This window comes from Suncus etruscus, chromosome 1 (genome assembly GCF_024139225.1).
Source record: "Suncus etruscus isolate mSunEtr1 chromosome 1, mSunEtr1.pri.cur, whole genome shotgun sequence".
NCBI lineage: Eukaryota > Metazoa > Chordata > Mammalia > Eulipotyphla > Soricidae > Suncus > Suncus etruscus.
Genome location: NC_064848.1, coordinates 29,811,661 through 29,830,661, shown reverse-complemented (window position 1 = coordinate 29,830,661; position 19,001 = coordinate 29,811,661). Strand labels below are relative to the sequence as shown.

At 36.8% G+C, this 19,001-nt stretch overlaps 1 protein-coding gene and 1 non-coding gene across 2 annotated transcripts in view; both read right to left on the bottom strand.

Moving 5' to 3' along the window:
- The window catches only part of SPAG16 (sperm associated antigen 16), a 1,100,078-nt gene that overhangs the window by 507,985 nt on the left and 573,092 nt on the right, over positions 1 to 19,001 (bottom strand). Inside the window, exon 12 of the mRNA XM_049768212.1 lies at positions 2,138 to 2,264. Coding sequence (XP_049624169.1) covers positions 2,138 to 2,264 — 127 coding nt within the window. The remainder of the gene's footprint in view (positions 1 to 2,137; positions 2,265 to 19,001) is intronic.
- On the bottom strand, positions 7,010 to 7,142 carry LOC126031658 (small nucleolar RNA SNORA51). The gene has a single exon (XR_007503496.1). It is a non-coding gene; the product is annotated as a small nucleolar RNA SNORA51 (small nucleolar RNA).

Below are 19,001 nucleotides of genomic sequence, written 5' to 3'. Positions count from 1 at the left end.
GGTTTGGTGGATCTTGACATTTTTCAAACCACTAACATTTGTGCTTAATAAATCCTATGTTAACCCTTTTCTTTCTTGCATCTTCAGCCACACCTGTTCTTCCTCTAATAAACAAATTGCCAGCAATTTAAGCCAAGAAAAAAATGGTTATTTGATTATTGATTAGAACTAGAGACTTTCCTTCTCTTTATAGAATGAACTCCTTGAAATATAATTTCTATATTCTATTTTTTCAGTTCTAACTCATGCTTGAAACCACATTGATAAAAGCCTGTCTAATTTCCACACTCTAGTTCTTTGACCTTGAAAATTCTTTGTTCTCTAAAAAAATGGGGAAAATGTTCACTTAAAAATTTCTTCTCCTGGGGCCAATGAGGTGGCACTAGAGGTAAGGTGTCTCTGCCTTGCAAGCGCTAGCCAAGGAAGGACCATGGTTCGATCCCCCAGCATCCCATATGGTCTCCCCAAGCCAGGGGCAATTTCTAGCACTTAGCCAGGAGTAACCCCTGAGCATCAAACGGGTGTGGCCTGAAAAACCAAAAAAAATTCCTTCTTTTCCAATAATTCCTATTTTAATTATACTTCCTATTGAAAATTAAACCATCTAATTTTATAAATATCACTTTGTATCTAACAATCTTCTGCCCCAAACTCTTCTGATTGTAATGCCTGTTGTACTAACTTCATCAGTGAGATATACTTATTTGATCAATTACTCTTTGGAAAGGCAAATAAAGTTATTGGAGGTAATTATGTAAAGTAAAAATAAAGTCAGAAAGACAAAGGCCAATATAAGGATTTTATTTTTATATGTAGATGCAGAAAAACAAAATACTGAACTGGCATATCAACAAGGAACCTACAATAAGTTCAGACTATGGTACTAGAAGGAAAAAATAGAGTGGAGTTATATTAATAGCATTGTGGTGGTGGTACAATAACATGCACTTGGAGCAGCATCTCATATCCTTACTATATACACAATTACTATGAATAAAACTACAAAAAGTAAATCCAATATGTAACTTCTCCCCTGAATACTAATATATCATCTCAGAAATAGACTTCAAGCTGGTATTGAGATCATGCACTTGTACACTCTTATAATACCTGACTTCTTAAGTTGTTCACACAACTTAATTACTCCTGAATATGTCAGTGTAGATTCAAACCTCTATGACTTTGCACACAAAAAAGTTTCTGTGCTCAATCTTTATCCAGATTATCAAAGAGATCCTTTGCTTTGCAAGTACAACTCAAGCACAACTACCTTTTGAAGTGTAACTACCTTTTGGAGCAGAACTACTTTCACTAAATTCATGGTGTGGATGACAGTTTGCCTTCTTTCTTTTGTTTTGTACCTTGCAAACTCTTCTCTAGAAAGCTTCACTGTATGAACATAATTATTTCTTTTTCTTCCTTATAAAACTACAATATCATAAAACTACAACACATTTGTTTCCCCTTCAGATGTCATACACCTACAGCAATTTTTGTCATAAATAATTATTTATTTTGGATTTTTGCCACAACCATCTATTATCAGGGATTAATCCTGGCTCTATGCTCAGAGATTATGATAACTCCTAGCAGAATACATATTTTTGTTTGTTTTGGGGCCACAACTAGTGATGCTCAGGGGCTACTCTTGGCTATGAGCTCAAAAATCACTCCTGACTTGGAGGCCCATATGGGACATTGGGAGATTAAACCTCAGTCTATCCTAGGTCAGCCACTTTTAAGGCAAACACTCTATCATATTCCACCGCTCCGGCCCGTGTATATATAAAAAGTAAATATAAATATATATATATTTTATATATGTATACATATGTATATGTGTACTACATATAGTGCAAGAGTACATATATGTATATATATGTACATATGTATATTGCACTATATATATAGTACAAGGGTAGAACCTATATTTGCTGCATAAATCTGCTACTTGCTGAACTTTCTCTGGTAAAGTCTTTACCATATGGGGCTAGGTAGATGAAAAAATGTACAGATTATGTAAATAAATAATTCCTACCATTCTTTGACACTCTAGTGCCCTTGCTCAACTAATTTTTCAGTCATGTTCGATGTTGAAATAGTCTAGGTTTAACAAAAGGTAAGACATTTTGCTTACTGTTCTTACGTCCCATACTGACAGTGTCTTATCTGCAGAACCCGTGAGAAGAATATTGGAGCAAGGGAAAAATTCAATGGTATTCACAGATTCTCTATGTCCATGCAGAGTACATTTGCATCTTTCACTGTATAAAGAAAAAAATAAGAGTTAAATGTTTAGGAGTTAGTATATTTATGTTCCCTAGACTGTCTATACAGCACTTAGAAAGCTACGTTGATTATCATCTATTTAAATGTTGTTTTTAAATGGGAGAGTATACAATACTATAAAGGTAGATTATATTACAACATCTTTTAGTCTAAGCAATTTATGGAAACTGAGAGGCTTCAAGCCTAATGCCTTCTACTGAGTTTAAATGAGGCTTCAGGGCTTCTGCTCCCCCAACAGACTTCCCTTTTCTTTCTCCTGGACTCCAGGGCCATCCCTGGGCACCTGCCCTGGGGGACCTACAAGGAGGATGCCAGGGAGGACTTTAAAGGAAACTCCAGGATTCACCATCCCACCCAATACAAGAGGGGTGGGCTTGGGAATGTCCCCGGCAACTTTCTTCCCCATAGTCTCCATTCTCAAAACTGTGCTGACATGCTAGATAGTTTAACAGAATATCATAGTATTCATAATCTTAGACTGCTTTTAGCAAAGGAAACAATAGCTCAAGACCCACTGCATGGTATTTCAGGTATAAACTCCATATATGTGGCCTACTACCATGTCATTTATCTTTCTAGAATTGAAAATTATGATTGTTTTAAAAAATGCTCCATATACAATCTATCCCATGAAGCCTTTCTTCAGCAAATGTTACCATTATTAACCATTATTGTTCCAGAAAATGGGAAACATTTACACCAGACTAGCTGGCTTTATATATATTTTTCTTTCTTTTATTATATTTTATCTTAATTACCATTTTTATTTAAAAAAGTGTCCTGTCTCACACTGAACCTGGGTCAGTTTTTCAACTGTAACCCATGGATTTATCCTCAGTGTATGCTGATATAAGTGCATGAGTATATGTGTTTGCCATACCACTGTCTTTCCAATGTCCTCTGTGACATATGTCTATTTCTGGTATTGACTTTACATAAGTGCTCATTAGCATTTCACTTAGCTTTCTTAACTCAAATATTGTAATTCTTTTTTTCTAGAAAGGCCCCCATACACAATTTAGTTCATGAAGCCAAGCTTCAGTATAGTATATCCTCACCAAATATGACTGGTCTAGAAAATAGAAAACCATTATATCAGGCTTGCTGGCTTTATCTTATTATATTTTATTTTTTAAGTATTCTGTCCCATTTTATCTGGGTCAGCTTTTTGACTATAACTTAAGAGTTGATCCTCAGTGTCTGATGATATAGGCACATGAGCGTATAGGTCTGTCATACATATGTCTGTTTAATGTACATTTGTAATATACAGAATGACTATGTTGTATAATGTCTTCATTCCTTTTGCTCACCACCTCACAAACTCATTTCTAGCCCTTCACTCCATCACCCCCACCTGTTATTACTCCACATTTAACCCTCTTTACTCTCAGTTCTTGGCTACTCATGAAGCAGATCATTATTCCCACTCCAGTCAGCAGCCAACCAGCTCTCAGGGTAAAAGGATAGACTCAGCCCTAGAAGAACTAACACTCTGTTGCTATTGATTTGCTCTCAGCAGCCTCCTTTCCTCCACCTCCCTACACTGTGGACCTTTGCTTACTACCGGACTCGATTTCTGAGAAGTCCCCCACTTGAGGACATTTCCTGATATGTTACTGCTGGGAGCTGTTTTTCATACTCCACAAGGCCAAATCAAAGTTGTGCTCCGGATTTTGCATCCCCCAAGACTATTTCTAAAGACTTAAAATATTTGAATATTTCTTTAAATGTATTCCCTTACAGGTATAACTGTTATTGAATATCTCTTATATAGCAGTCATTTCCCCGTGTGTGTGTGTGTGTGTGTGTGTGTGTGTGTGTGTGTGTGTGTGTGTGTGTGTTAGAAAAGCCTCTCTGTTTAAAGTTCATGTTAGAACCAAGTTACAGTGATTGTTGGACTTATTCCCTCGGCCTCCATATACATTAGTATTTGTTCATTTTATACATAGGCACATTAAAAAACTACATATGCAAGCAAGTTCTTATCTAATAGAGACAGAAACAGACAAATTTTGTAATGCAGTTGGGTCTTATACCCTGAATGTTGCCTCAGAAGAACGAACATTGTCCATTCACCTTGAACCATAGATACCATCTATGGAAACAACCACAGTTTATAACATCTGCAGGAAGCAAACCTCTACCTGGGAAGACCCTACCACTGCCCTGGCACCGACTTACTCCAAAGAGGGTTCTTTTAGCACCCAGAGGACTTAGCAACAGCAACAACCTGCTTGCAGGGCAGGACTCTGCATTGCCCTTTAATGATAAGGTGAAAGTAGAGGACCCTCCACATCATCTTGACTTTGATGTAGGATATATACAAAAACCAGGATCTTTAACTACAAAAACCTGACACCAACAAGAGCAATTATGCAAAAAACTTTTACTGGGACCACAGAGGATGACTCAGGGATTGGACAATCTAGTATGCCTGGAGGCCAGAGTTGGTCTTATGAGGGAATACTTCAGGGGTAAAGTCTCCCTGTATTTAGGCCAAGGCTTTTCTTTTCTATTTCTTCCATATTTTGCTAGGCTTCTGCAAACAATTGCCACTCATGTAACTTTTTTTTAACTGTATTTCTTTAACTCTTATCCTTCAAAAAAAAATAAAAGAAGAGTTTAGTAAAACTTCTGCTGTTACTTTAATGAGTTCATTGGTGATACAATAATTTTCACAAATATACTTGCTACTGAACTTTTTTCTTTCCTTTCTCTTCCATTTTTTCCAGTTTTTCTTTTTCTTTTCTATTTTTTAAAACAACCTTGCTTTTTGTCAGCTTGAAACAAATGTATTATGATCAGTTATGTCAATTATGTGATTTTCTTTAACTAAATTAAAAAAATTCAAAAAAAAGGAACTTGGTATGCCCCCCCAATACCCATCTAATAAGGAATATGATAAGAAAGATTTTCACTAATATGTAAGTCAGAATGAACTGGTTTAGGTTACTATCTTTCTTGTTTCCTTTTTTCAGCATCAGCTGTATACTAAAATCACTGGGACCTCAAGCCCCAGACACTATGTCAATTGGTATGAGATGGATTCTCACCATAAGTGTAAATTACTTCTTCTCTGATGATTATAGTTTGCCTTTAATGATGAGAAACTAAGCCAGCAATTTTAAAAGTGTTTTATCCAGACCAACTAGGTGAGGCTTGTATTAGCCTCACTTGGGAGGGTGTCAAATGTGCAAATTCTCTGGCTTCATTCTCCAACTACAGAAGCAGAAAGTTAGCAGAGGGAGTCAGAAGTAGAACAATCTGAATAAGCTTTCCAGGTGACTTCAATAGTCCTTGTTTAAATTATCAGCAGTAATTAAGAAGAAAAGAAAATTGTAGTTTTGCTTGCATTTTATATAATTGGGTTGCTTCTTATGAAAGCAGTTTTATAGAGAATAGTGGTCTGTCTTTTGTAGTCTTCTTTCTTTTTTTTTCTTATCTTACTTTTTTCTTTCTTTCTCTTTCTTTCTTTCTTTCTTTCTTTCTTTCTTTCTTTCTTTCTTTCTTTCTTTCTTTCTTTCTTTCTTTCTTTTCCTTCCTTCCTTCCTTCCTTCCTTCCTTCCTTCCTTCCTTCCTTCCTTCCTTCCTTCCTTCCTTCCTTCCTTCCCACCCCTCCCTACCCCTCTCTTCCCTCCCTTTCCTCCCTCCCCTCCCCTCAGATTCCTTCCCTCTCCTCTTCTCACTTCCCTCCCCTCTCCTCCCTTCCCTCCCCTTCCTCTGTTCCCCTCCCTTTTCTCCCCTCCCTTCCCCTTCCTCCCTTCTCCTCCCCTCCTCCTCCTTCCTCCCCTCCCCCTCCTCTCCTCCCCTCCCCTTCGTTTCCTCCTTCCCTTCCCTTCCCTTCCCTTCCCCTTCCCTTCCCTTCCCTTCCCTTCCCTTCCCTTCCCCTTCCCTTCCCCTTCCCTTCCCTTCCCTTCCCTTCCCTTCCCCTTCCCTTCCCCTTCCCTTCCCCTTCCCTTCCCTTCCCTTCCCTTCCCTTCCCTTCCCTTCCCTTCCCTTCCCTTCCCTTCCCTTCCCTTCCCTTCCCTTCCCTTCCCTTCCCTTCCCTTCCCTTCCCTTCCCTTCCCTTCCCTTCCCTTCCCTTCCCTTCCCTTCCCTTCCCTTCCCTTCCCTTCCCTTCCCTTCCCTTCCCTTCCCTTCCCTTCCCTTCCCTTCCCTTCCCTTCCCTTCCCTTCCCTTCCCTTCCCTTCCCTTCCCTTCCCTTCCCTTCCCTTCCCTTCCCTTCCCTTCCCTTCCCTTCCCTTCCCTTCCCTTCCCTTCCCTTCCCTTCCCTTCCCTTCCCTTCCCTTCCCTTCCCTTCCCTTCCCTTCCCTTCCCTTCCCTTCCCTTCCCTTCCTCTTCCCTTCCTCCCTCCCTCTTGCTTCTTCTTTTTATGTTTTGTTTTTTATTGAAGACCACACCTCGCACTGTTCAGCAGTTACCCTTGGCTCTGTGTTGAGTAATCATTTTTGGTGGTGATTGGGAGGGGGGTGTCACCATAGCAGCTGTACTGTTTCTTCAGCCACCATATGTATTTGTTTAAAAATGACCACTTATAATCTGTTCTAATACATAAATGGCCGAACCAGAGCAATAAGAAAAAGAAGAGAGGAGTCTCATTGACTGTTGGTAGAGATGCAGACCGGTGCAGATTTTTGGAAAACAATATGTATATTCCTCAATAAAACTAGAAATTGTGCTTCCTTTTTCTTTTTCTCTTTTTTTTTTTTTCTCTTTTTTTTGTCCCCCAATTCACAATACATACCCGGCAAGGGGCCTGTGTTGAGGTGTATATGGGGTGCCTTTACTGTACCTCCTCTTTCTATACAGCCAGTGTAAAGAACACAGCCTGTGGTAAGAATTGGGAGGCCTTATTTTATCTTTTATTTATTTTTTTCTTTTCTTCAGGGCAAACTAAAGGTTTTTTTTTTTTTTTTTTTTTTTTGTTGTTTTTAAGTAAGAATTCATTTAAAGGACAAAATTGATTAACATAATAAGGTAAACTAATATAACATAATATAGTGACATAACATAACATATAATATAATTAATATAATAATAATACATGTAAGTCAAAGAAAGTTTCTGATTAAAAACACAATTTTCTTTTTTTTCCATAATGGCTTACATATCTTTCACTGTAGTATTTTGGGTACATATTCACATTAAATCAGGGGAATACCCATCACCTAATATGTCCTCTTCTCAATCAAAAATCAAATATACTGAAAATAGAGTCCTGTCTAGAGGCTTCCAACCTCAGTTTGAGAGAGGATGTGAAAAAAGTAATTAAAATACCACAACAATACACACACACACACACACACACACACACACAAACTATCGAATTAAATAACCGATAAGCACCACAACAATAAAAACAGGCACCACACAATAATCTCGGTTCTGAAATCAAATCATACTCAAGTGCAAAAAGAAAGAGAAAGACAAAACAAAATAAAATAAAATAATATTGGAGACATCAACCGTAATCTCCACACCAAAATAAAGACGTCAAAAAAAATAGATCATTTATTCTCCTCTTGCTGCTTTCGTGGTATGTGGAAGACTTCTACTTTATCTTGGATGGTAAAATCAGACCTGTTTCTAGAGATCTTGGTGGCTGTGCAGATCAGGGAATGGAGTTTATGAAGTCTTTCTTTGTGGTTCTAGCAGTTATGCTTCTTCAATGTCCTTTTTTTGTTTTTTATGTATTCTAGGTGTTTCAGAATAGTGCTACCATTCTGTGTTTTTCTTTTGTCTTCTGACTTACTTCGTTTAACATAACATGATCTAGGTCCATCCACGTTGCTGCAAAGTCTGTGATTGTATCATTTCTAACTGCCATGTAATATTCCATTGTATATATGTACCACATCTTAATGATCCATTCATCTGTTGTTGGACATCGAGGTTGGTTCCAAGATTTGGCTATTATACTGAGTGCTGCAATAAATAGTGGGGTGCATACGTATTTTGGAATGAATGTCTTTCCATCTTGGGGATATATGCCTAGGAGAGCAATTGCTGGGTCAAATGGCAGCTCAATTCTGAGTTCTTTGAGCACTCTCCAGACTTTTCTCCATAGATGTTGGACCAAGGGGCATTCCCACCAGCAATGAATGAGAGTTCCTTTCATACCACATCCTCTCCAACAAAGGTTGTTCCCATTATTTTTGATGTGAGCCAACCTCACTGGTGTGAGGTGGTATCTCATTGTTGTCTTGATTTGGATCTCCCTGATGATGAGTGAAGGTGAGCATGTTTTCATGTGTTTGTTGGCCATCCTTCTCTCTTCCTCAGAGAAATGTCTATTCATTTCGTCTCCCCATTTTTTTATGGCTTCGTTTGGTTTTGAAGGACTCAGGTTTCTGAGCGCTTTGTATGTTCTAGATATCAGCCCTTTATCTGATATATCAAGTGAAAAGATTTTTTCCCATTCTGTTAGCTGTCTTCTTGCATTAAGTAGGGTTTCTTTTGCCATGCAGAAGCTTTTTAGTTTGATATAGTCCCATTTGTTTATAGTTGATGCTAACGTTTTTGCCATTGGTGCTCCATTCTCAAAGACCCTTTTGATATAAAGGTCTTCGAGTGTTCTGCCTATTTTATTCTCGATAAACTTTATAGATTCAGGTCTGATTTCCAGATCTTTGATCCATTTTGAGTTGACTTTTGTATAAGGAGTGAGATATGGGTCGATTTTCACTTTCGTGCATATGAGTTTCCAGTTGTACCAACACCATTTGTTGAATAGGCTTTCTTTGTTCCATTTCATATTCTTGCCTCTTTTATCAAATATTAGTTGGCTATATATCTGGGGGTTTATGTCTGGGAATTCTGTTCTAATCCACTGGTCTGAGGTCCTGTCTCTGTTCCAGTACCATGCTGTTTTTATTACTATGGCTTTATAGTATAGTTTCAAGATAGGTAAGGAGATACCTTACCTAGCAACCGAGTATAAGAAACCCTAGCAACCGAGTATAAGAAATTCATGGACGAACGACTAAGCCAAATTAAAGAAGAAATGTTAAAGAACATGAGAGATTCCATACAAAAAGAAGTGAAGGATTTAAAAGACAAAATAACAAGCCTTACGAGTAGAACCACAGAGTTGGAGAAGCACATCGATGAACTCGAAGGAAAACTGCAATATAAAAATGATCAAGAAACCAACAAAAAAAAAAAAAGGCAAAGCACTGGAAGGAAAAATCCAATATCTAATGAATAAGGACAAAAGAAACAATCTAAGAATTGTGGGTATACCAGAAGGGGAAGAAATAGGGAAGGGGGAAGAACAAGTAGTCAGGGAGATAATAACAGAGAACTTTCCCACCCTCTGGAAAGACAATTTAGGACAAATCCAAGAAGTCAAGAGAGTCCCTAATAAAATAGACCCTAATAAACCCACACCAAGACACATAATAATCCAAATGGCGAAAAACAAAGAGAAAGAGGAACTCCTGAAAGCAATAAGGGAGAAAAAAAACCTCAAGTACAAAGGAAAGGACATAAGAATCAAACCAGATCTCCCATTTGAAATAATTCAAGCAAGAAGACAGTGGAATGACGTATTTAAACGACTGAGTGAAAGAAATTTCCAACCCAGGGTCCAATACCCAGCAAAACTATCATTCATATGGGAGGGCAGACTAAAAACATTCACAAATATGAACGAACTTGAACTATTTGTGCAAACTAAGCCGATCCTAAGCGACTTACTCAGAGACGAATTACACAATCCAAACCCCCAATTGTAACAACAACCACGCCACACAATACAACTGCACAACAGTCCTCTCTATCAATAATTTCCCTAAATGTTAATGGACTAAACTCTCCAATTAAAAGACACATAGTAGAGAACTGGGTTAGGAAAAATAAACCGGACTTCTGCTGTCTGCAAGAAACACACCTACAGTTACAGGATAAGCACAGGCTTAGAATTAAAGGATGGAAAGTAATTATTCAGGCCAATGGAAAACAAAAAAGAGCAGGGACAGCCATTCTTATATCAGACCAAATTGTATTCAACCTCAAGAAAGTGATCAGAGACAAAGAGGGGCACTACTTACTGATCAGGGGAACATTAGATCAAGAAGTGCTAACCCTGGTCAATATCTATGCACCTAATGTAAAGTCACCAAAATATGTGAGGCAACTACTGACAAACCTGGAGAAACACATGAAGGGAATTGTGATAATAGTAGGGGACCTCAATACTCCACTATCACCACTGGACAGATCCTCCAAACAGAAAAATAGTAAAGAAATAAGAGCTCTAAATGAAAAATTAGAAGAATTAGGGCTAATAGACTTATATAGAGCCCTCCATCCCCAGAAAGTAGAATACACATTCTTCTCAAACCCACATGGAACCTTCTCCAGAATAGATCATGTCTTAGGATACAAAGCCAACCTATATAAGACCACAAAGGTAAGGATCATTAGAAGTACCCTTTCAGATCACTATGCAACAGAGCTTTTAATTGATGTCAAGAAGAAGCAATGGAGGAAAACTAATACCTGGAGATTGAACAACATACTGCTTAACAACAGCTGGATCAAAGAACAACTCAAGGAGGAAATAAAAAGATTCCTTGAGACGAATGACAATGAAGAGACAACATGTCAGAATTTATGGGATACAGCAAAAGCAGTACTTAGGGGGAAACTCATAGCATTACAGGCCTATGTTAAGAAACAGGAAAATAACAAAACCAACAGTTTAAAAGATCACCTCAAAGAATTGGAACAACAGCAACAGAGAAATCCAACCACAACCAGAAGGCAAGAAATCATAAAAACCAGAGCAGAAATAAACAACATAGAGACTAAGAAAACAATACAAAAAATCAATGAGACCAGGAGTTGGTTTTTCGAAAAAATAAATAAGATAGACAAACCATTGGCAAAACTTACCAAAAAAAAGAGGGAAAACACCCAAATTACTAGGATCACGAATGAAAGGGGAGAGATTACAACAGAACCCCAAGAAATACAACATATCATGAGATCATATTATGAACAACTATATTCAACTAGGCTAGAGAACCCACCAGAAATCGACAGATTCTTGGACAAACACCCTCTTCCAAGACTGGAAAAGGAAGACCTAGAAACTCTAAACAGTCCAATCACTTCAGAGGAAATTGAAGACGTAATTAAAAGACTCCCTAAGAACAAATGCCCAGGCCCAGATGGATTTACAGGTGAATTCTATCAAACATTTCAAGAAGACTTATTACCACTGTTCCATAGGCTTTTCAAAACCATAGAAAAAACAGGAATCCTCCCCAACTCCTTTTATGAGGCTAATATCACACTCATTCCTAAAGAAGGCAAAGACACCACCAAAAAAGAAAACTACAGACCAATATCACTAATGAACATTGATGCAAAGATACTTAACAAAATCTTAGCAAACCGAATCCAACACCTCATTAAAAAGATCATACATCATGATCAAGTGGGATTCATCCCAGGAATGCAAGGTTGGTTCAACATACGCAAATCAATCAACATTATACACCACATCAACAACATGAAGGACAAAAACCACATGATCATATCAATCGATGCAGAGAAGGCGTTTGACAAAATCCAACATCCGTTCATGTTAAAGACACTCAGCAAAATAGGGTTAGAAGGCACCTTCCTTAAGATAGTTACAGCTATTTATGAAAAGCCTACAGCCAACATTATACTTAATGGCGAGAAACTAGAAGCATTCCCACTAAGGTCAGGAACTAGGCAAGGCTGTCCACTCTCTCCACTCTTATTCAATATAACCTTAGAAGTCCTAGCAATAGCAATCCGACAAGAGAAGGGAATCAAAGGAATTCAAGTAGGGAAAGAGGAACACAAGCTAGCTCTATATGCTGATGATATGATGATATACATCAAAAACCCTAAAGAATCCACAGAAAAACTCCTAGAAACAATCAACCAATACAGTAAAGTGGCTGGATACAAAGTCAATACACAAAAGACAGTAGCGTTTTTATATACAAACAATGAAGTTGAGGAGAGAGAGATTAAAAATACAATTCCATTTAAGATAGTATCAAAAAATATCAAATACCTAGGAATCAACCTTACAAGAGAAGTGAAAGATCTATACCAGGGAAACTTCAAAACACTTCAGAAAGAAATTGAAGACGATCTAAAGAAATGGAAGAACATCCCATCCTCATGGATAGGTAGAATTAACATAGTCAAAATGACTATTTTACCCAAATTGCTATATAGATTTAATGCAATCCCTATCCAAATCCAGACACAATTCTTTAAAGAAATAGAACAATCAATTATAAAATTCATTTGGAACCATAGAAGACCCAGGATAGCTAAACACATTCTGAAAAATGAGAAGTTGGGAGGTATCTCCTTACCTATCTTGTGCTTCCATATAATCCAGCAATACCCTAGGAACCCCAAATATGTAGAATATGTAGAAAAGTCTTGCATAAAGCAATTTAAAAAACTTTCTATGTGGGGCCCGAGAGATAGAACAATGGTAGGGTATTTTCTTGCACACAGCCAACCAGGGACTGACCCGGGTTTGATTCCTGGTATTCCGTATGGTCTCCTGAGCCTGCCAGGAGCAATGTCTGAGCACAGAGTTAGGAGTAACCTCTGAGTGCCACTGAGTGTGCCCCCCCCAATAAAAGCAAATAGGGGCTAGAGCAATAACACCGTGGCAGGGTGCTTGCCTTGCACGAGGCTGATCCTGAACAGACCTTGGTTAGGTTCTCTGCATCCCATATGGTTCCCTGAGTCTGCCAGAAGTAATTTCTGAGCACATAGCTAGGAATAACTCCTGAGTGCTGCTGGGTGTGGCCCCAAAACAACAAAAACTAAATATATAGGGGTAGAGGAATAAATTAATAAATAAGAATCCATCTCTCTTTTTTAAAACAAACTTGCTGTTTGTTGCAATATTAGTTACAATAGCCAGACTCTGGAAACTAGCCTAGTACCTAAGATCAGATGAGTGACTAAATAAACTATGGTATATCTACACAATGAAATAGTAGGCAACAATTAGAAAAATGAAGTCATGGGACTGCAGAGATAGCACAGTAGTAAAGCATTTGCCTTGCACTTGGTGCCATCATCCTATATGTTACCAAGAACCTACCAGGAATGATATTTGAGTGCAAAGCCAGGAGTAATCCCTGAATGACACTGGATGTGGCCCCAAAAACAAATAAAAAGAATAGAAAAGAAAATGAAGTCATGACATTTGCTTATACTTTGATGGATTACTTTGATGAGATTACTATACTGAATGAAATAAGTTAGAGGGAGAGTTGTAGACATGAAATAACCTCAGTCATTGTGGGATATAAGAAAAACAAAGATAATATCTTAATAATATCCAGAAACTATAGAAATAGGAGCCAGAATGAACAGTCAATTGTATGAACTTGCAACTAAGAGTGGAGCAGTGCAGTTAGGATTCAGAAGGTAACGCTATAATAATGATTGATGGAATTGATCACTCTGGACAAAAATGGGTACTAAAAGGGGATAAAGTAATATGCATGGTACACACACCTTCATTAACAAACTGCAAACCATGGTGCCAAAAAGGGAAAAAACTGAGAGAGAGAGAGAGTGAGATCAAAACCTTAGTTCTGATTAGAAGGTTCCTCTTGGGTTGGAGCTATGCTGTATTGTCTAGTACAGTACAGTGGAAAAAATTCTGCAGTGAGTGCTGGGAAGTTGGAATCTAATCATAATGCTGCACAGGAATTAATAGGGCATTTTAGACAATTTATTTAATATTGATAGTTATAATTTTTTTTAGAAAATGAGATTAATAGGATCTGAGCAGTAATGCAGTTTGCCTGAGACTACAGGAGTTTTCTCTGAGCACATAGCCAGGAGTAAGCCACTGAACCCCAAGATTTTGGAAATAAATTTAAAAAAAATTAATGAAGACAAGAAAAAGAGAGACAGAAAGAGAATGAAGAAAGAAAGAAAGAAAGAAAGAAAGAAAGAAAGAAAGACAAGAAGGAAAGGAAAGAAGAAAAGAGAAAGAAAAGAAAAAATAAAGGAAGAAAAAGGAAAGAAAGGAAAAGAAAAAAGAAAGAAGAAAGGAGAAGAAAGGAAGGAAGGACAGAAGGATGGAAGGAAGGAAGGACAGAAGGAAGGAAGGAAGGAAGGAAGGACAGAAGGATGGAAGGAAGGAAGGACAGAAGGAAGGAAGGAAGGAAGGAAGGAAGGAAGGAAGGAAGGAAGGAAGGAAGGAAGGAAGGAAGGAAGGAAGGAAGGAAGGAAGGAAGGAAGGAAGGAAGGAAGGAAGGAAGGAAGGAAAGAAACTGATGTGCCAAGTAATCCAACCCAGTTCCAATATTCTGGTATTTTTTGCTAAGAGTGAAATTAATTGAAAAGAAGAGTTAATATAAGTTCAACATTGAAGAATTCTTTTTTCTTTTTTTCGTTTTTCGGCCACACCCGGTGATGTTCAGAGGTTACTCCTGGCTTTGTGCTCAGAAATCGCTCCTGGCTTGGAGGACAATATGGGATGCTGAGGAATCGAACCACCGTCGTCCTAGGCTAGTGTGCACAGGGCAGACACCTTAAAGCTTGACCACCACTCTGGTCCCTCAACATTGAAGAATTCTAAGGAGCAAACTTATTTTGCTTCTTACCTTAAAATTTTCAATTGCACTGTGTGTAGGTTGAGCATGTTAGGAAAGGATTAGTACAAAGTTTTTATTTTTTCTTAATTCATTACATAAAATCAATTTAATATACAATTTCTATTTCACAATATAGAAAAAATTATTGTGTAAATCACTGACAACTGTATTGAGACATTTACTATGCACTAAATATTATTCAGTGAAATTTGATTTAAATAATTTTATTTATTAGCTTCTTAATTTCAGAATTTACTTTATTAAATAATAGCAGGAAAAGGAAAATCTTGTTAGCATTTGTGCATCTATACTAATAACCACTATCATACTTCTTCCTCACCAATAAACAACTACAAAATTCTATATGACATTTATTTCCTGATAACAACTAGTTATGGTTGAGTAAATGAAAACAAAGAAGTACTTTTTGTGATTGTTTTCTTTTCCTTTGGTTTTTGGGTCACATTTGACAGAGTTCAGGGGTCACTCCTGGCTCCATGCTCAGAAATTGCCCCTGGCAGGCACAGGGGACCATATGGGATGCCAGGATTCAAACCACCGACCTTCTGCATGAAAGACAAATGCCTTACCTCCATGCTAGACTTTCTAGACCTTCTTTTTGAAAGCACATCCTTGCTACTAGCTACTCTAGTAGCTTCACCTTATAAGGAAATCTCCTGAACCAAGGTCCAGTGAGAACAGTCGAAGGTGCTGATGTGTCTGGAATTTGCAGTGTAAGGTACCAAAGGAAAAGAAGCTGCACTGAGAAAAACAGTAGTATGTGTGGGGATTTACTATATTACTGTAGCTGTTAAAGTTGAGATGGTATTTTATAGAGTGAGCTTCTATAAACCCTAGAAGAGATCTACTGCTGTGATTGGAAGATGAACAATCAAGTAAGATACCAGTACTGATGTAAGACATCAGAATCAAATCCCAATGAGTATTAGAGATTCAGTGGAGATGTCAGAAAGGCCCTTCTTATGACAGTAAGGACTCAGGTTCACTCATTAACTTCAAATAAATATAGAATTCTATGAAAAAAGTATAAACCTTTTATGAAAAGTCAAAAATCATCTGCTATTATTAGGCTACTACCTAAAGCAGAACTCATTGTCTTAGTAAAAATTCCATTTAATAAATATGACCTACAATTTTTATCAACAATACTCAGCATATTTAAAAACAGTAGAATATGTGAAAAGGAAGTAAATTTATTCAGATTATTTCTGAAAATAACTTTTTATTTATGATTTCTATAAATATTTTCAGAAATATACTCTCATAAGTATCATTCTACAGTGCATCAGTCAAGTACATGCAATATCAATGATGAATAGATGAACTTAGCTATTTCAAAGAACTATTCCATTAACATAAATTTTTCCTGCTGACTAGATTCATGAATTACATGTAACTATAATTAGACATGCAATGTAATGTATTATATGCATTACCCATAGACTCCAGGAATTTTGTTTAATTATGAAGGAAATAAGCAAGAGTAAACAGAAAAATATGGACAAACAAAAGTTCACAAATATTTAGTAATAGCAATTAAAATGTAAAAAAGTAAAAGAAAATAGAATATAAATTATTGCATAAAATATGACCTATGTGGGGCTGGAGTGGTGGCGCAAGCAGTAGGGTGTTTGCCTTGCACTTGACTAACCTACATCTGACTGCGGTTTGATCCCCTGGCGTTTCATATGGTCCCCCAATTCAGGAGCAATTTCTGAGTGCATACAAAGGAGTAACCCTTAAGCATCACTGGGTGTGGTCCCCCCCAAGAAAAAACAAAAAAATATGATCTGTGAACAGCAAAAATATTGAAACATCATAAATATTTCTAACCTCTGAATTTACTGAAATAAAAGTGTACTATGGCATTCCTGTTCGTATGTGGCAACTGGTACGACTGTAGTTAGTAAATAGAATAATCATGAGAATAAGGACACAATTTTTGTTTCTCTAATTAAAGCACTACAACCTATAAAGAAGTATGTTTATACATATTTACATATATAATTTTGCCCAAAACTAAAAATGTATTCTAGTTATAAAATATATTAGGTTTTCAATGCTAATATGATAGTATAAAATATGAGGATTTAAATTTCCTTGTAGTAAAATATAACAGATATGCAATATAAAATAGATAGAAATGTATGTTTTGTATAATATTATACACTATTGATGTAACACAATGTATGTTTTAATATTCAACTCCTTGTTGTCATTAAAATTCACTTCACTTATATGAGAATCGGGGTGTGGGATCAGAGAGATATATTCCTCAGTGATATATTATAGTTCACATGTTTCCCAAATCCAAAGGAAAAAAAGATCATCACATAGCTTCAGGGAAAAAGATTTGCTTAAGGTGGGAAGAAATCTGCTCACGAGTCACTGGCTTAAGGAACAGGGCATTCCAGGCAGCCAGGCTGCAAGAGCAGGCTTGTGAGAGATTAATTAGCTGCCAGGAAGGAAGTCCCATTCAGAATTCTTTTGCAAGGTGAAAATGGACTAAAGTGATGGAGCATGACAGGACTGCAAAGGATGGAAATGATTTGTACATTTCATCAAAAACATAAACACTGAAGCCTGATGCAATTTTCTCTTTGTTGCCTTGTCTGCTGCTTTTCTATCATTTTTGTCTAGAAAGTTAGTTCACAAGAAATAACTCTTAACTCACCCCCTTATTTTTTATATCTTTTTTGTCCCCTTTATTTACTATTCCTGTCCCCTTAATTTAATTTACTATTCTGATACCTGAAAGATGGTTGTGTTTTTTTAACTTTCAACTACTTGAAAATACATTTATCTCTCCTTATACTTTTGATACATTTTTTGCAAAAATCAATAAACATATAAAAAGACATATCACACACATATATGAACTTATGGAAGTTGATTTTTTAATAATGCAGTTTTTCTTTATAAGACATTACAATTTAGGGTTACATTTTTATCAGTGTGTACTGATTTTTCTGATCTTTTTATTATTGATATTTCATAAGAAAACATCATATTATTTATATTTGTGCAAATCTTCAGGCTAAAAGTTTAAAATATGACTGTGAAATACAATCTACAAACTTATCAGGGCTTCTTTAACATTTTTCTCTTGTAGTCCTTTTCCTCCTGAAAAATACAATATGAGGGGTGGCATTGCCAGAAAACCCTGGATTCACCACCATTTGCTTTTCTTTATTATTGGTTTTAGGGAATACCCAGCAATGCTCAAGGCTTACTCCTCACTCTGTGCTTAAGAATCACATATCACAGTGCTCAGGGGGTGATAGGGTAATATGGAGTGCCATGGGTGAAAACTGAGTTTGCTGCATACAAGTCAAGTGCTCTGTCACTGTGCTAACTCTGCAGCTCCTCTTACATTGATTGTGAATTCATTTTGGGATCCTGTGTTCAAAACTTTCACTGTTGCCAATTTTTTCAGTACACCACACACAGTTTAAGAAATGAAATTCTCAGAAAAAGTTCAATATCCATCATTGGAGGTAGGTTCCCCAAAGAAACTTAATATAATGAACTTAAAACCAATGTATACATCATGATCATTGCACAGCTGTCTACTGATGAGTATAGTGTCTACTGAGGACCATACTATCTACTGATAGCTGATGACATCAATGAAAAAAACCATGCTCTGAAGGTGGATATAACTGTACTAAATTGCATAGGCATTTTATTTAAGAAATACTTTAAGAATTATATTATGGGAATATTGCACTGGTGAAGGGCAGGTGTTCTTTTTATGACTGAAACCCAACTACAGAATCTTATGTGCAAGACAACAGTGTTATCGCCTGTTAAATCTCTCTGTCCAATAAAATATCTTTAAAATATTGTTTTATAATTAAATTTATATTCTGATCTAACTAAAAGATTAATTGCTTTGTTTCCTTTACATCCCTGAACTCTTTTACTTTGTTGTGATTATCTTTATTTTGAATTCAGTATTTTTATAATGTGGCTCATAAGAATGGATGTCAAGATGCCTGTAGGAGCATCAACCTTCAAAATAAAACATAAAGCTACTTTTTGTTTATTTATTGGACC